Source organism: Eleginops maclovinus, chromosome 5 (assembly GCF_036324505.1).
Source record: "Eleginops maclovinus isolate JMC-PN-2008 ecotype Puerto Natales chromosome 5, JC_Emac_rtc_rv5, whole genome shotgun sequence".
NCBI lineage: Eukaryota > Metazoa > Chordata > Actinopteri > Perciformes > Eleginopidae > Eleginops > Eleginops maclovinus.
Window position 1 is genome coordinate 28019298 of NC_086353.1, and position 18472 is coordinate 28037769.

General features: G+C 44.6%; 1 protein-coding gene across 4 annotated transcripts in view; it reads right to left on the reverse strand.

The window, feature by feature from the left end:
* glra3 (glycine receptor, alpha 3) overlaps positions 1–18472 on the reverse strand; it is a 68923-nt gene that overhangs the window by 9720 nt on the left and 40731 nt on the right. For all 4 annotated transcript variants that reach the window (XR_010165772.1, XR_010165771.1, XM_063882719.1 and 1 more), the window contains exons 4-5: positions 2408–2631; positions 1669–1751 (exon numbers count right to left, since the gene is read on the reverse strand). Coding sequence is in view for 2 of the 4 variants with exons in the window: in XM_063882719.1 (XP_063738789.1) it covers positions 1669–1751; positions 2408–2631 (307 nt within the window). In the remaining 2 variants the exon portion in view is untranslated. The remainder of the gene's footprint in view (positions 1–1668; positions 1752–2407; positions 2632–18472) is intronic.

Below are 18472 nucleotides of genomic sequence, written 5' to 3' on the forward strand. Positions count from 1 at the left end.
TGGGAAACAGAGTGAAGAGGAGCACAGTGCAGAGAAGAGCAGAATGCTCCATTAAACTGAGTCAGTGAACTGTGGGGTGTTTAGGCCGAAGCAGAAAGCAGCTGGTACAAGCCTACAGCCACACACAACATGTTCAGCTCAAAGTGTCTGAAAAGGCTTTTCTTTTTTTAACATGCATAGCAGTTTCGAATAAGAGAGTAAGCAGAGGAGACCCTGCCCCCAGCCCAACACAAGCTTCTGCTTATTAAGTCTCACAGTTGCCCCTGGTCGGAGCAGTGTTTCTGAAAGTCAACTCACAGCACAGCCCCGGCAGCTGAAATCCTCCTCTATCACTGCTGCAGTCTGGGTACAAATCCAACACCATGTAACGTACCCACAACACCTGAGACTCTGCACTGCATGGAGCCACTTTGTATAGCACTGAAACAAGCATCGTCCCTCCCTCCCTCTCTCTGCCTGTATGTGCGTGTCTTTATGTTTCCTCAGAGAAGACAGCCACACAGTCATCCAAATAATCCACTATATATACATATATAAATATAAAAAGCAGAGCTGGATCTCTGTACAGGAATGCCTGTGGCCAGTGGGCCGGAGCAGAATAAACCACCAATGAAGACAAACAATGTGTCCCCTGGGGCCACGGTATGCTCCTGATGGGACCGAGTATGAATTAGTCATCAGAACCCTATCTACATCATTAAACATGACTCTGTGTTTCCTTAAAAACATACAGCAATGTGTCTGCTTTAATACTGCATCCACGAGGGGGAAGAGGAGGATAAAATGTATGGATGAATAAAACGGGGGGGGGGGTAACAAACATATGTATATCTATGTGTAATTGTCTGCACATCTTTATCCACACTGTCCCTCTCTGTGAAGGAGTGTCAGTGCAGTCTGTAGGGGTACAAGCTCTGCTCCATATAGGAGTTAGCAGCTTGCTAACACTCAGTGGCGTGCACACATCTGTCCCTGTGGCTTTGACTTCCTGCTCTTCACCAACAGGGACTGTGGGCATAGAGACAGATCCCAGCAGACACATCAGTGAGGTGGAGGAGATGCTGACGGCAGGAACAGGAGAAGCCATCACAACTGAAGCAGGGGTGCTGGAGCACAGGCTGAGTGAGGATAAGTTATTAATCAACAATGTGTGACATCGTTTATTTGTAGGAAATTGATGTGAGAAGATTTATTTTAAACCAATTCCATCATGCCTGCTGCTCACAGATAGAAGCCTGTCATCAAACCCATAGAGACTGGATATGCGCCATCGAGTGGTTTAGACTCCACCAGGATTCCATGAACAACGAGATGAACAACAAACCAGAAGAGGAGGCAATGGTGGAGAAGGAAAAAAGCAACAGCCTTCAGATGGGTTCGCATACAAAGCTTTGTTTGTGCTCTGGTGCACAGTAAACACAACACATTAGGAAACATGATACATAGATACAGTACTCTGCTGCTCTGCAGGATGTGCACTGATATGCATCTGTGGATCTTCTTTAGTTAAGTATACAAAAAATCCACTACCAAGGAATGTGTATCTGCCGATTACCTGTGCGTATTTACCACTACACAATCTGTGTGCCAATTTCTGACACAAGACACTTTTCAGTGTTAAACATTTAAAAGAAGGAATTTTGAACCTGAAGGTTTTACTGCACTTACAGCTCTCCAGCTGCATGATGCAGGTCTGAACATCCATAGGGAAGTTCTTCAGATCCATTGGGCAGGACAGAGTTAAAGTGAGTCTGAAAGCAAAGGGAGAGGAGAGAACACAGAGACTCAGACACAGGGTTTGAGCTCGTCCATAAAAGTACCCACCTGTTAGTATACTTTGTATTAATGCAGCATTAAGTTGGATATCTTTGAAGCTTGTTACAACAAAAACATGTTCAGGAGTTCTTATGGACTGTTTATTAAGATCTGATCGTTTGTTTTTGTATCATTTTACAATTGACTTCTTACTTTATTCCAAATGAGTCCAGTCGTTAATGATTAGTGTACATTATTCTGGATTCTATTGTTTGGCGTGCATTATAAACATGTGGTTGGATCATGCAATGTCAATCAAAAAATAATATCAGAATATATTGTAGTATTACAAAACATATTGTGTTTGAACCAAGTACAAATACATTCTCCAGTAATGTTTCTGATCAAAACCTTCTGATGTTCTGATGTATTCACTGCACAGATGATGCATTCCTCTATATCCCATTGAGTTAGCAACTGCACTGTGTGCCTCCAGCCATGAAAACGCCAAAAGTGCATTTCCATGTGTTCACATTACTCACTGCTCCTTGAGCCATGAACACAGCTTCTCCGTGCATTCAAATGAACATTTTCAAGAGAAGAAAATGATGCCCCACTGCCCCCCACCAGTTCAACATGGCCCTACACTTACCTTATAGAATACAAAACATTCCCATTCTTAAATATCCGGAGCAGTTTGTTGTCTGTAGTGACTTCGTGGAAGTGGGCCCCCTTCTCATTGGCAAAGAACAGGTCTGGTTTCCATATGGAGTCTAACATAGAGGGGTCCAGGTCCAGAGAGTCATCGGGGTACTCAGAGTAAGCGAGCCGGGGGTCATTCCACTGCTGCCTGAGGAAGATGTTCACACGGTAGTCCTGCAGACACAGACAACAACATGCTTCACTCTGGAGACATTTTTATGGAAGCTGAGGTAACCGACAGAAACCCAAAAACTAATTTAGATGATGATCCAGATTTGATGATAATTGTCAAAAATGATAAAATCCAAATATAAGTACATGGTAATGTGCAGTTCTTTACATGAGGACACGAGATTGGAATTTATTGTTGCTCTCAATAAAGGTTTTTGAAATTGTGAAGGTTGTGAAAGTCCTTTTATTAGTGCATGAATTGAAATGCACTGAATGTTCAGCGATCCATTCAGGTGAATATGAGAAGTGAAGCTTTGCTTTGTTCTACAATGAGCGTGAATCAGTGCTTATGTTGTCTCTACGCCCAACAGGATCATGTCACCATATATTTACACAGCTTCTCTACTTGTTGCTACACTAACAGAGGCTCACCTGAGGGGAGCATATCCTCATCTAGTCCCTGAGGCTTCCCTGAAGCTTTCTTAGCATGTGGGTGTACCCAATCCAAATGAAGCTGGTATTTAAAGTATAGTTGCCGGAAACTTCCTTTTTGGCACCACTTTTTTGAAACATTAAAAAAGCTGACCTCATTGGTTAATATCCCAACCGTGAAACAAAGCTGAAGCCAGCGTGATGAGAACAGTTCCCTCAGCACTGGAACCTGTACCGTGAGGCTGTGGACAATTACAACAAGAGGAGGATATAAGCCTGGCTCTGGTGGGGGAGGGGACTTTGCATGACTCAGAAATGTTGTCAAGAATGGTCCGAGCAGGAAACACTTAGATGAAAATAAGGCGGTTTTAATCATTATTTGGAATGATTTAAATGGAATTTGAGGACAAAAGCAGAATAATCATTAGGAGACGGGGGATGGGGGGAGCGGCACAGGCGACTAACTGGTACCATGGTAGTGAACCGAGTGTCCTGATACTCGCTCCATGTTCAGCTCCCTAGAAAATTCCCAGAATGCATTGTGAAGAGCAGTGAGCATATCTGCTCACAGTGCTCACTGACTGGAAGTGACATCACTACTGTTCCACTTCACTACCCTCCCAACAGAGCAGTGAACACACGCCTGGCTAACAGAATTAAGTACATTTGATCTAGGTACTGTACAAGAGTAATATTACATATTGCCAATCATTTTCAGTCAGATATGTTATTTTTCTTTTTCTCTGCACTCATGCAACCAGAGTCCCCTTGATAAGCAGCGAAATAAATAAATAAATAAAATTACACATGCACTAACACAGTGACACATATATCAATGTTGTTCATACACCCTATTCAATTATTTGTATTAGCTTTTACTTTTCTCACACAAGAGGGTACCTAACTCTTAAGAGAACAAACACGTCATCATCACAGCATCTCAGGGTTCGCTGAGGCAGGAGGCAGAGCTCCTAATTCACTGTGCAGTGACTCACTGCCTGCCCGGGGGGGCCTCAGCGGCTGGGCCTACAGATGGGATTCATGTTGGCAGTTAGGAAGGCCTTCTTGCAGCTCCTTATGGGGTTCTCACCATCACCACTGTGTCTGGGCATTAAGCATTCAATACCTCGTCCCGTGTCTTCCTCTTCTCTGCCAGCAGACCACGCTCGTATTACTCTGAATGCATGCTCTTTTTTAACCCTGGTTTCAAATGTGTGTTCTGGTTTATAGAAATATGTTAAATAAGTATATTTATAGCTAGTACAAGAAATCCAAAGAAGCATGATGTTGTTTGTTCAGGTAAAAAGAGAGTGAATGAAGCATCAACAGAAATGACCAAAACTATTGTGTGTGTGATGTTGTTTTGAGGGGCTGATGGTCAATGGTCTTCATCCCATTGGTGGACATGAATAGTTATTACTATATGTGTGTTGTTTCCTGTTACTATCTGTCTGTTGAAACCACAAACAGGAAATGTTTTGCTCAGATTTCCATCACTTTCCACTCCACTAACTGGCCAGAAGGACTAAAGAGTCATCACAAGACTCCAGAAAACTGGTGCACTGCTGACAACACAACAGGAAGAAAATGGTTCTGCAGGTTCAAATTGAAGTGTTATTCTGAGGACATACCTGTGGCATCATCATGTCTCCCTGTGTGGACAGATAAACTAAATGCTGCTTGTACACACACACGCACACACACACACACACACACACATACACACACACACACACACACACACACACAGCAGAGGATGGATTAACAAGGATGGAGAGATTGAGTGAACAAATGAAAAAAAAGAGTAAACAGTAGTAAATCTGATAACATAGATAGCGTGCACAGAGTAGGGTGAACAAACCTGTCGCCTCTAAGCCCTGCGTGTGTGAGCGACACAGGGCTTAGAAAAAAATGTACTCTGAATCTGTCCTCCTGCCTATTCTCCTCCTTTTTTTGTGACGTAATGCTTAACAGCAAAGGAGAAACACAGTCATACTGTGACTGTGCCTTATAAATGGTAAGATGACCATTATAATCTTTCATTTAAGGTACGTGTTTAAGACCACTACACAGAATGCTCCATAAATGTTCCTTCTGATGACTTATAGGTGATAGGCTCAGCTCATAAACAAAAGGGAATTAAAGTCAATTTGTGTAAACTTGACTGCATCACAAGAGCCATTCACACACATCCTCGTGTGTGTATGGAAGGATCTCTGGGCACAATGCAGGGGGTAAAAACTAATATGCAGAACACACACACACAAACAAACTATTTGCCACGACCCTCCCTACCTCACTACACTACTACAGAGAATACCACTCCCTCTATTTGTATAAAAAACAATCATTATCATAAGTCCTAAAGGGCTTGTCTTCAGTGTATCCACCCCCCTCCTGTTGGTCACGTGCCTCAGTTGGATGTCATGTCAGTGAAAGGCATTTGAAATGTGCGGTGGATTGTTGAGGTCATTACTGCACTCTCTGGTTGAGTAATGAGGAGAGCAGAAGAGGAGTGGGTATTTCAAAAGACAGATGGTGAGAAGAGAGAAACGTCTTAATCCTCATGTTGTGACATATGGCTGTGTGTGTCCCTCAGTACACTTCTCAGCTCTCAGAACAAAGTGTGTGTCAGCACCTCTGCATCAGCAATGACCCCCACCCTACTGTCCTCAGACACACTACGTTACCTTGAAACCTTGAAACCTTGAAACCTCAAGTCCCTTCATTGTCTGCGTTACGTCCTCCTCCTGAACCAGTGCATCCAGCTCTGCCTGTGTGTTCACATCTGGAGCAGTCTGCAACACTTGACACAGAAGCTACACACACACACACACACACACACACACACACACACACACACACACACACACACACACACACACACACACACACACACACACTTGGCAATAAGATAAACAAGTTACAAACTATTTAGAAAACTATTTCCCATTACTACCAACACTTCTGACTATGAATCACTATCAAACCTCTGACAATTCACACAAACACACTCAAACACACAGACACACACACTGGGTAAAAGCCACTGAAACGATACAGATATACTGTAAAAAAGTATCTTGAAAACTCACTGAAACACGCAGATTTTAAATTAGAAAAAAATAAAATGATTATCACAATTTCCTTAGTGATGTATACAGACTGACTGAAAGGATAAATCACACCAGTTGTGTACACAAACACACTTAGGTCTACTGTGATGAAAAATTCATTTGAGTCTGATTAATAATAAAAGCCAAATTAAAGCAGTATTGAAAATTCTGAAACTTGTCATGAAAGTTCTTGCTTGGCAGGGTAACACACACCCCTGCACACACACTTACAAATGGCACATTGGTCTGAACAACTCTCAAAGGAGCAGAAAGCATGCTGTTCATTATGCAGCAGACACTCTGAGCTGAAGCATCACAAATGTTTTGAATCATTACTGACTCACAGACACACATGAGGATACTGTGAGGGTCTACCAATGTTGAGGAAGTTCATCAATCAAAAGGGTCAACCAGCTTTAGGAAGGCTAATAACTAAACAAACTGTTAGTTTTGCAGCTATTACTTGCCCTAAACAAACCTGACAGCATGGCACAGGAGGCGCGTCATGAGCAGCACTGAGCCTGCCCTCTGCTGCTGAGAAATGATGCCGAAGCACAAGTGCCAAAAACTGCACTTCCTGGAATCAGCCCTCCAGGCTGTCAGGTGGGTGAATAACCACCCCCCCAAAGAAAATAATAATACTAAAGAAGAGAAAACACAAATGGTGAGAAAGGAATAAATGATATGCAGGGTTAAGTTACAGTTAGCTCCCTCAGAATGGTGCGGGTGCTTGAGTGAACTATCAAATGTTGATGTCTTGGTCCTGGTCCATTTGTAATATTGATGTACAAAGCAGCCTGTGTGCGGCCAGCCTGACTGGATGTCACTTTAAATGTATCTGCTGTCAGAGTCACTGAGCGTCCTCACTGCCTGTCTGTCCCCTCTGATTCTGTGTGCCTCCCTCTGTCATCATCTCTCCTCTCACTATGCCATCCTGTGTGGACACACTCTGAAGCTTCTCTTTCCTCCCATTGCAGGTGACTTGCCCTTCTAGTAGGTTTTAATAACAGAGTTACTGAAAATATATTAAATGAATAAACACATTTAAGGAATCAATAATAATACCAATCATTGTAATGCTACCTCTACTATGTGAGCCATTCAATGTGAAAGATCAAGTAATGCCTTGCACAGACTACACGACTTTCAAAGTCGTGTGATCGCTTGCCAGTTCACACTACACAACTCACTCGGGACTCTTGAAGTCGTTGTGGTGTGCTCACGAAAACATGCGAGAAGTGACACGGGAAATAACGCGACACGACGCGCGAAAAAGGACGTTTTTGTCAACAGTCAACATGGACGTCAGAAGAAAACAAGCGATGCAAGTTGTTTTGTGCGCGAGGCTTTGTGCTGAAAAAACACAGGAAAGGAAAAAGAAAAGAATCTGGGTGAAGGAATGGATTGCCACACTTGTTGTGTAGGACAACGCAGCTCCTCCCCGGGGCTTTTCCTCATCCCGTGTCTTGCGCTCTCATTGGCTGTAGCTCGTCGGCGCACCCATTAGTGGGCACAACCCTTTTCACACTACAGGATTTGGACTCGGCGACAGGTCCAGATATTTAGTTTATGACTTGCACAGAGTACACGACTTTCAAAGTGGTACGATCGCTTGCCAGTTCACACTACACACGTCGCTCGGAGTCTTGAAGTCGTTGTGGTGTGCACACTATGCGATTGAACAGCGACAGGGGGTCACACACTACATGATCTGTCACCAGGAGAAATCCCAGAGGAGTCTGTCTGGTCTCCAAACTACGTTTTCTCACGAATACATGCGATAAGTAACACGGGAAATGAAGCGGATTTCGAACGTTATTATGTTTTACCTAGAAACTATCAATAAGTTACTTAGCTTAAGCTTGTTAGCACATCAGCTAACGTTAACTTCAGTGAATTGTGTAGCCTAGCCACAACTTTACAGTTCAAAATCAGGTTTCAAACTGCTGTGTCGACTTGTTGTGTTGGACAACCCTTCTTCTTTTTAGAAAGTTGTGCAGCTCCTCCCCGGGGCTTTTCCCCACCCCGTGTCTTGCGCCCTCATTGGCTGTAGCTCGTCGGCGCACCCATTACCAGGCTCAACCCTTTTCACACTACAGGATTTGGACTCGGCGACAGCTCCAGATATTTAGCTTGCTAGATATCAGTCGGGCGTCGGGGAGTCCGTCGGGAAGTCCGTCTGGTAGCGGCCGATTGGGCTAAAAATCGTGTAGGGTGAACTTGGCATTACTAGATATCCGTCGGGCCTCGGGGAGGCCTCTGGCAGGCGTCGGGGAGTCTCTCACCTCGCTCTTTGAACAGTTCACACATAACGTTTAAACGCCGACTGCCGAGCGCCGATTTGCTTTTAATCGTCCCTGAGCTCCAAAATCCCTCTGGGAGCGGCCGATTGGGCTTAAAATATTATAGTGTGAACTTGGCATAAGTGATATGACCTGTATATGATGGATATCCATGGAGCTTTCCCTTTTGTGGACAAGGCTTTACTAGTCTCACCTGTCCGTATAAGAGGGAATGCTCTCGTTGGCTATTTTATTCTCACCAAAATGTGAGTGTTCAATAATTTAAAGCAGATGTTGAGGTTTGATAAAGATAGACAGACTAAGACTATTAAACTATCGACACAATTCAGCAATTGTCCCCAACAAATGCATCTGCTTGTCTATGACAAGCTGCATAAGGCCTGTTAAAGGTCACACACCCTCAGAGTTTCAGACCTTAGTAGGGGTGTTTAGTGAAAGCAGTACAAGGGATGTACCAATGTCACATTTTTCAGCCGATGCCGATGTTTTGCTGTTTGTTTTTTTTTGTTATTTCAATTCCTTTTGTGCCAGTAGACAAATAAACAATTTTAATCAAATTATGAACTTTTGATGGTCACATGATGCATTCAGAGTGAGAGGAATGTTTTTGCCGTGCTCCCGCCTCAAGGGGCCGATTATTTTCATTTCTTATCACAGCTAAAGTGGCCATAGACTGCATCTATCTGGTATTTTAAATCATCTACAAAGAAGGTATATAAATTTGGTTGATCCAAAAAATATCCAGATGCGGTTTTACTGGCCAATTTACAACCCTTTGATTTGGTCCTAGAATGAAACAAGCTGAAGTGCCTTATTTTTTAAATAATTATGATGAGTTCTGCTCTGATTGGCTGGTTTACAAGGAGCAACCCATGGCTGCCTCAGAGCCCACAGAAGTAAGTGAAGTTTGTGAAACTGTGAGAGATGAACCATGGAGGCTATTGGCATCCAACCTCACGTTTGAGCCTTTATCGGAGGAGGAAACCGATGAATTTGAAGGACAACCAGTTGGTCGGAGATTGGAGAGCAACGTTACGGAGTGGTAAGTGTTGGCGTGAGTGTTTCCAGTAGCTGGTGTATGCAAAAAAATGGTGTTTGAGGTTCGCGGTATGTCAGTTCAATGCACGGAACTCTCCTTATTCAACTATGACAAGGTAAATACAGTTTTCCATTGTAAGAAATAATCAATATATTGAAACGGAACATTAAAAGATAATTCACTGTTTCTGGACGGACCATATTTGTCCAATTCCGGTAGTACTACCGGATGTTGTTTTTAGCCTCAGATAGCATGTAGCTAATATTGTATTGTATATATGAGTAGAGGGGGAAGGACGCGTGGAGTTACATACTAAACACACTGCCTCTACCTCTCTCATTGATGCTGCAATAATACTATTGCATGTTTAATAACTGATAAACTTCAGAAGGATTGCATAATAGAATATCGTAGGTGAGTAGACGTAAGATGACGACGGTGATGTCATAGGAAGACCCGCAAGCGACGACGTCAGCCTATAGAAGAATCCGGAGAACCCCATGTGACAAGCGGCCAACAGGATCCAGCCCCCGCTACCAACCAATGAGAGCACGTTTATTGTTTATTGTATGACCGGAAAGGGATGGTTCTATAACATGTTTGTATTGTGAAATCGATCTCTCTTATGTTCCGGACCGCCAGACAGTTACTACTGATGAGCTCCACTCATTCAGCGGCCTGTGGACGCGTGTACCGAGCTATTGAGCCACAGCTGTGAAACTTTTGTAAAACCTACTGCTGCATCCTTTTATTAAATACTCCTTTTAAAATGTATATGAGGAGCTTCACTTAGTTTTCCTTGAAATCGACTCCTGGGCTTCGAATAAAAGAACATTTCTTACAAATTGGTGACCCCGAGATGTGATTTGAAGTGTCAGGACAAGATGGGGATTTCGCGGAGTTTGGGCAGAACCCCCAGACACTCAGATTGGATCCCATTTAAAACGGTAAGCAGAGACTGTTAATTTCAAAAACTGCATAGTTTACATAGGAGTTTTAGATGAATGTCTGGAGGTGAGTCGTTAATCGTGATAAAACTGTCTATTTAAAGTTAAGAAGTGAATATATTAAAATGAACTGTGGTGCGGTCCTGGGTTTTGAAAAGGTTTGTTTGTTTGTTTGTTTGTTCAGTGCTTTTACCAGCGAAAGCTGGTGAATTGTTTGTCCTTTTATGCCGGAAATAGTAAAGTGGTTTAGGTAAATTAATACGTAAATGTCGATTAGAGATCGGCAGTGTAGCGACATTGATACTATAATTTTGATGAGAAAGTAAGATTAAAAAAAGTTCTATTGTTCGTTAAGGTCTGATCTATAGAGTGATTAGTGATTGGGTCAGTAAACGTAATCTTTGCGACAGAATTACGTAGAGAGTTGTGACGACATTCCAATTGTCTCTGATTAGCGTGTTGCCTTATTGAGCAATCATAGTTGGTAATAGCGTTAATATTAAAAGGAAGACCACTCCGCCAAAAGTGGCGTGGTACTTGGGGTTAAAGTCCGCTTGTTTGTTGAAGGGAGGAAGTCAGTGAGAGAGAGACGGTTGGAAGCCCTGTATCTTCTGCACTGATTCTGGAACTTAACAAAGAATACTTCAAAGATTTAGTTAAGATTGGATTAAATCCAACTAGAGGTCGGCTTCGTCAAAGTCAACGGGAAATTAGATAGTTAGAGGCTACTTTTTCCGCGTTGTTTTGACGAATATCTAAATTGTTAGGGCATGGAGAATTGTTACGAACACCTAAATGGTTAGTGGAGGGAAAATTGTTATTTGTTATAGTAAGCAGGGAGATTTTAAAACAAGCATTGTTGGGCTTTTTAAACTGTGCAGCTGTGTTTTAATCGATCTGAAGTTGTGGTGTGTTGGTTCCCCTCCCCATTGTGCTTTGTCTTTAAGAGTCACGTGAGGCTGTAGGGACAATAAGCTAACATACTTAGCATAGCTAGTTAGCATTACTCCTTTAACAGAAAGAATTCAGAGGTAGTAAAGTTCTTTTTAAATAAATAGTTTCAAGACACATCCTGTAACTACTGATTAAATACACAGTGATGCGTGTTATAATGAACAGCTAATTTAGACTAAATCATTCTATTTTTTAATAGGAAGAATAACGTAGAAAACCTTAGAGAGGAGCAGATGGTCAATTAAAAAAATTATACCGGAAGTAATGGTCAGAGAAGCTAACCAAGACAGGAAGTAGCCTATAAAGAAAGGGGTCAGAAATAAAACAGCGCCCCTGCTGGACGAATTAATACATGTCTCCAGCATCGTTTTAGAAATAAAATAGCACCCCCTGTTGGAGGTATTGAATGGTATACATCAGGGGTTTTCAAATTGGGTGAATGTCAGCCTCCCCTAGAATAGTAAAGGACAGCCGAGGCGCCCATCCATCCATCCATCTTCTCCCGCTTTTCCGTCAGGGTCGCGGAGGTAACAGCTCCAGCAGAGAGCCCCAAACTTTCCTTTCCCTGGTCACATCAACCAGCTCTGACTGGGGGATTCCAAGGCGCTCCCAGGCCAGCGAAGAGATATAATCCCTCCACCTGGTCCTAGGTCTACCCCTCGGTCTCTTCCCAGCTGGACGTGCCTGGAACACCTCCCTAGGGAGGCGCCCAGGTGGCATCCTCACTAGGTGCCCGAACCACCTCAACTGGCTCCTTTCAACGCGAAGGAGCAGCGGTTCTACTCCGAGTCCCTCCCGGATGACTGAACTTCTCACCTTATCCCTAAGGGAGATGCCAGCCACCCTGCGGAGAAATCCCATTTCGGCCGCTTGTATCCGCGATCTCGTTCTTTCGGTCATGACCCATCCTTCATGACCATAGGTAAGGGAAGGAACGAAGATGGCCCGGTAGACAGAGAGCTTTGCCTTCTGGCTCAGCTCTCTTTTCGTCACAACGGTGCAGTAAAGCGACTGCAGTACCGCTCCCGCTGCTCCGATTCTCCGGCCCATCTCACGCTCCATTGTTCCCTCACTCGAGAACAAGACCCCGAGATACTTGAACTCCTTCACTTGGGGTAAGGCCTCATTCCCTACCTGGAGTGGACAATCCATCGGTTTTCTGCTGAGAACCATGGCCTCAGATTTGGAGGTGCTGATCCTCATCCCAGCCGCTTCACACTCGGCCGCGAACCGATCCAGTGAGTGCTGAAGGTCACAGACCGATGAAGCCATTAGGACCACATCATCTGCAAAAAGCAGTGGTGCAATCCTTAGCCCACCGAACTGCAAACCCCCTCCCCCACGACTACACCTCGAAATCCTGTCCATGAATATCACAAACAGGATTGGTGACAAAGCGCAGCCCTGGCGGAGGCCAACCCTCACCGGAAAACGGTCCGACGTGCTGCCGAGGACCCGGACACAGCTCTCGCTTTGAGAGTACAGAGATTGGATGGCCCTGAGCAGAGACCTCCTCACCCCATACTCCCGCAGCACCTCCCACAGTATCTCCCTGGGAACCCGGTCATACGCCTTCTCCAAATCCACAAAGCACATGTAGACCGGATGAGCGTACTCCCAGGCCCCCTCCAGGATCCTTGCGAGAGTGAAAAGCTGGTCCGTCGCTCCACGACCAGGACGAAAACCGCATTGTTCCTCTTCAATCTGAGGTTCGACAATCGGCCGGACCATCCTTCCCAGCACCTTAGAGTAAACTTTCCCGGGGAGGCTGAGTAATGTGATGCCTCTGTAATTGGCACACACCCTCTGATCCCCCTTTTTAAAGAGAGGAACCACCACCCCGGTGTGCCACTCCTTCAGTACTGTTTCCGACTTCCACGCAATGTTGATGACACGTGTCAACCATGACAGTCCCTCAACACCCAGAGCCTTCAGCATTTCTGGGCGGATCTCATCCACCCCCGGGGCTTTGCCACTGTGGAGCTGTTTAACTACCTCAGTGACTTCCCCCCGTGAGATTGGAATTGATCCCCCTTCATACTCCAGCTCCGCCTCTAACATAGAGTGAGGAGTTGTCGGATTCAGGAGTTCCTCAAAGTGTTCCTTCCACCACCCTAACACACTATCAGTTGAGGTCAACAGCGCCCCATCCTTACTGTACACAGCTTGGATGGTACCCTGCTTCCCCCTCCTGAGGTGTCGGACGGTTTTCCAGAACAACTTTGGTGCCGACCGAAAGTCCTTCTCCATGGCTTCTCCGAACTTCTCCCACACCCGCTGCTTTGCCTCGGCCACGGCTGAGGCTGCTGCCCTTTGGGCCTGTCGATACCTTGCAACTGCGTCAGGAGTACCCAGGGATAACATATCCCGGAAGGCCTCCTTCTTCAGTCGGATGGCTTCCCTGACCACCGGTTTCCACCACGAGGTTCGAGGGTTACCGCCCCTTGAGGCACCTAAGACCTTGAGACCACAGCTCCCTGCCGCAGCTTCGGCAATAGAGGCTTTGAACACCGCCCACTCATTCAATGTCCCCAGCCTCCACAGGGATGCCTGAAAAGCTCTGCCGGAGGTGTGAGTTGAAGGCCTCCTGGACATGGGACTCCTCCAGACGTTCCCAGTTCACTCGCACTACACGTTTGGGCTTACCAGGTCTGTCCAGAGGCTTCCCCCGCCACTCGACCCAACTCACCACCAGATGGTGATCAGTTGACAACTCCGCCCCTCTCTTCACCCGAGTGTCCAAAACATGCGGCCTCAGGTCCGATGATACGATAACAAAATCGATCATGGACCTTCTGCCTAGGGTGCTCTGGTACCACGTACACTTATGAGCATCCTTATGTTCGAACATGGTGTTTGTTATGGCCAATCCATGACTAGCACAGAAGTCCAGTAGCAAACCACCACTCCGGTTCAGATCAGGGGGGCCGTTCCTCCCAATCACGCCCCTCCAAGTGTCTCCATCATTGCCCACGTGTGCGTTGAAGTCTCCCAGCAAGACTAAGGAGTCACCTTCAGGAGCCCCATACAGGACTTCTTTCAGGGTCTCCAAGAATGCCGAATACTCTGAACTGCTGTTTGGTGCATAAGCACACACAACAGTCAGAGTTTTCCCCCCAATGACCCGCAGGCGTAGGGAGGCGACCCTCTCGTCCACTGGGGTAAACTCCAACAAAGCGGCACTCAACCGGGGGCTTGTGAGTATCCCCACACCTGCTCGGCGCCTGACACCTTGGGCAACTCCGGAGAAGAATAGAGTCCAACCCCTATCAAGAAGTAAGGTTCCAGAGCCGACGCTGTGCGTAGAGGTGAGCCCCACCAGATCCAACTGGTAACGCTCCACCTCCCGCACAAGCTCCGGCTCCTTCCCCCCCAGAGAGGTGACATTCCACGTCCCCAAAGCCAACTTCTGTCGCCTGAGTCTGGTCCGTCGAGACCCTCTGCTTTCACTGCCACCCTTCTGGCAGCGCACCCTACCCCATCGCTGTTTCCCGTCGGTGGTGTGCCCGTGGGACGGAGAAGCGGAGGTGTTGCCCACGTTGCTTTTTCGGGCTGTGCCCGGCCGAGCTCCGTGGCAAGCCCGGCCACCAGACGCTCGCTGACGAGGCGCCCCTTCCCCAAAATCCCGTCCGCCTGCCCTAACCCACACACACCTCTGCAGTAAATGCCATCTTTTGTGTGTTCCAGGCAATGACGAGTTTCATTAAAAACTGATCAAATATTTTTTAATATTGTATTTGAAGACATTTTATTGTCACAACTTCTTAAAAAGTGCATTCATAAACGATCTTTGCAACAGCAAACTTTCAATTAATCTCTAATCGTCTAATTGACGCTACTTTTAAAATCACTGAACATCAGTAGGCCTATCCACAAGTCAACAAATCGACACGGTGTGTCTGGGCCTTAAGCGCACATTTGAAGGAGATGCACCTCTTAAACAAAATCAGCACAATTGACAGCTCTCTGATTAATGAATGACAATGCTGGTTGTTCACGGAACACATAACATTTAAGTCAACTGCATTGAGGCCATGTTATCAGATCGAGCAGATGCACATATTTTCATCACATTTTTTAACGTTTTCAGCCACATAAAGCCTCAGATTTAACCAACAAACAAAATGACGCCATTCACGTCATTTGCGCTACAAGGCCCAACGGCCCAACCAATTTATGCATTCAAGACAATACAACTTTGAGTTTCAATTTAATCGTCCATATCAGTGGGAACAATGAGGCCGCGCTTTAGATGCGCAGAGGTGTTCGATGCGGGGCTGCACTGCCGAGAGAAATAAACACAAGTCATCCTCTATCTGCAGCCTTGATCTGTATTTGTTTTTAATCAGAGTCAGTGCGGAAAACCCAAACTCACACAAGTAGGTGGAGGTGAAGGGGATTAGCTATTGTGCGGGCGGGTTAGAGGAACGCAAAACAAAAAATCTTCCTGCACACTGAGCTCTTCGATAAACCGAACGTACACCATCAATTGAGCACAGTGTGCGACGTCAGTGGACTCATCTAGTTGAATAGTGTGAAGGGGCTTTCACGAACACCGTCCAGGACCTGCTCTTTGACATCACAAGCCATGTCTGATATTCGTTGCTGGATGGTATTGTCAGAGATAGGGATCACGTCAAATTTAGCAGCAGCTGCTTCTCCCAGCATCACTGAACACATATCTCTACCTGCAGGGAGTAGCAATGTTTCGCCGATGTTATGGGGTTTGCCTGCCTTCGCTATACGTAGCGCGACACGATAAGATGTTTCTGTCACCTTCATGTTAATAGTGCCAAACGACTGTATTATGCTTTTGTTGTGACTGAAAATCATCATGCTTCCTCTCAAAAAACTCAACTGGCTTGTTCACTAAATTTGTGTTCTTAGTTTCAATGTGACGCCGAAGTTTGCATGGTCTCAAGCTGTGCTAGCACCTCCTTGCAGACCACACACTGCGGCAGAGGTGCTGCCTCGGACCCCGACCAGGTGAAACCTTACTTTAAGTACTCAGGATCATATTTCCCACGTTTTTTGCTGGGACCTGTCTCCTCCCTTACTGCTGACTTCTGTTGACTTGGGACAAGGAAACAATGCATTTTACAGCTAATACACAAACAATTACCGATCTCAATAGAGCTGCATACAGATGTGTACGTTATTTTTTCTTCGCGTGTCGCGCCTCCCCTGTGGCTCTTTGGCGCCCCCCAGGGGTGGCGCGCCTCACTTATTGAAAACCGCTGGTATACATCGAACATCCTAGGAACGAAATAGTACCCTCTGGTTGATATACTGAATTATTATAAATGAGAATTACAATAGTACACTCTAGTGGGCATATCGTATAGTGTTAAAATACAATACACATAAGACATATTAGTCAGATTAATACATACACTAGTGTTTAATGATAGACATTGCACTTGACACATACTTTGACGTTAAAAAAATATTATAATTAGATTATAAACATTTAAGTTATTTACAAACATTTTTCATGAGTATATTACAAATACTACTACACTTTTTTAGTTCTTATTAATATTTTTATGAAATTGTCATCTTAAAAAAAGAAGGTAATATTTTATATAGAAATATTAGTCGGGGGATGACAAATCCCAAGATAACGGCAATCCCAGAGCCAGGCTCATTGGCAGATGTAAAGGAAGGGTGAAATATAAGATCAGATGCTATAACAGAGCCAAATGAAAGGAAGAAAATTAGAAAAGTAACAAAGCAGATGGGACAAATGTCAGAGATGGCCATACTAGCCGAACAAGCTTGATGGACACCTCCCCCAGTCCAAGAATCATCAGGGAACCAAAATTCACAAAGGAGCAGAGGAAGAGGAAACTATAGACCAAGAGGACAAGGAAACAGGAATAATGGATGTTACAGATGTGGTCAGACTACACACTGGTCCAGAGATTGTCCACCATCTAAGCAACAATATATACCAGAGTACTCCCACCCAATATCAGCAAAGATATGTCCCAGAAAATTATACTCCACAATATCAGCAAGAACCACCAGTATACGATCCCATACAGTACCAACAAAGGGGAGGTCCAAATGGTAATGACAGAAATCATGGAAGAGAACACACAAACCATCCGGGCAACATGCGGTTATAGGTGCCAACTACCGGGAACTCTCGCAGAGTTTTGCAGAGAGACGTGTCTTTGTTATTATAGTAGTGATTTTACATTGTTTGGTGGATCCGGTATATCTGGACTATTGGTTAACCTCACAAGAGACGAAAGAACCAGAGAGATAATGGGTATGAATAACTATAGCGCTAAGTCTGATGATGATCTTCATCCAACACCAGTTTTCCCATATGGGAGTTACAGTTTAAGACAGATACATTGAAATTAAGAATGATAAAAACAGAGAAAACACAAATAGCAAGAAGATAATTACATTTTGAAAGAGTGAATTCCTTACAAACAAGAAGCAGATGGTGGGGGGTTGCCAGAGGTTAAAGGATGAAAGGATACTAAGATAACAGAGAAGAGAGACAACTCTCTGATAAGACAGAGAACATAACAGAGGGTGAAGTAGTTTTGAGTAATAACCATAAAGATAAAGCCTGTATAAGTAAGAGAGGGGGTTAAGACAATACAGGAAAACAGGGGGAGAAGGAAGTAAACTGCACAGGGGGGTGCAGGCGACACCCAATTGTTCCTGTGTGAGTTTTGTGAATGGGGAGACATCTTGTGAGCCCAAATGGTGTTATCATGTAAATTAACTTTGATGTTTCTCACACGGAGAGAGGAGACTCAGGAGTCATCTGTCTGTAAGCAGTAGAGAAGAGAGGAGAAACAGTTTAAAGAACGGGAGTTAATTATAAGAAAGTGCTGTTTAAAGAAGTTTAGCGATATTAATATAGATAAAAGTGTTAACACTAGTAATTATGAAAATAAATACAGGAGTGAATCATATGACTACACTTGAATCATTTACATCTTAGTGATCTGTTAATATGCTCTGCTGTGTTTTACAGGTTAAGTTACAGGGATTTTAACTTTTTGAAGAAAACATTGGAATGTTTTT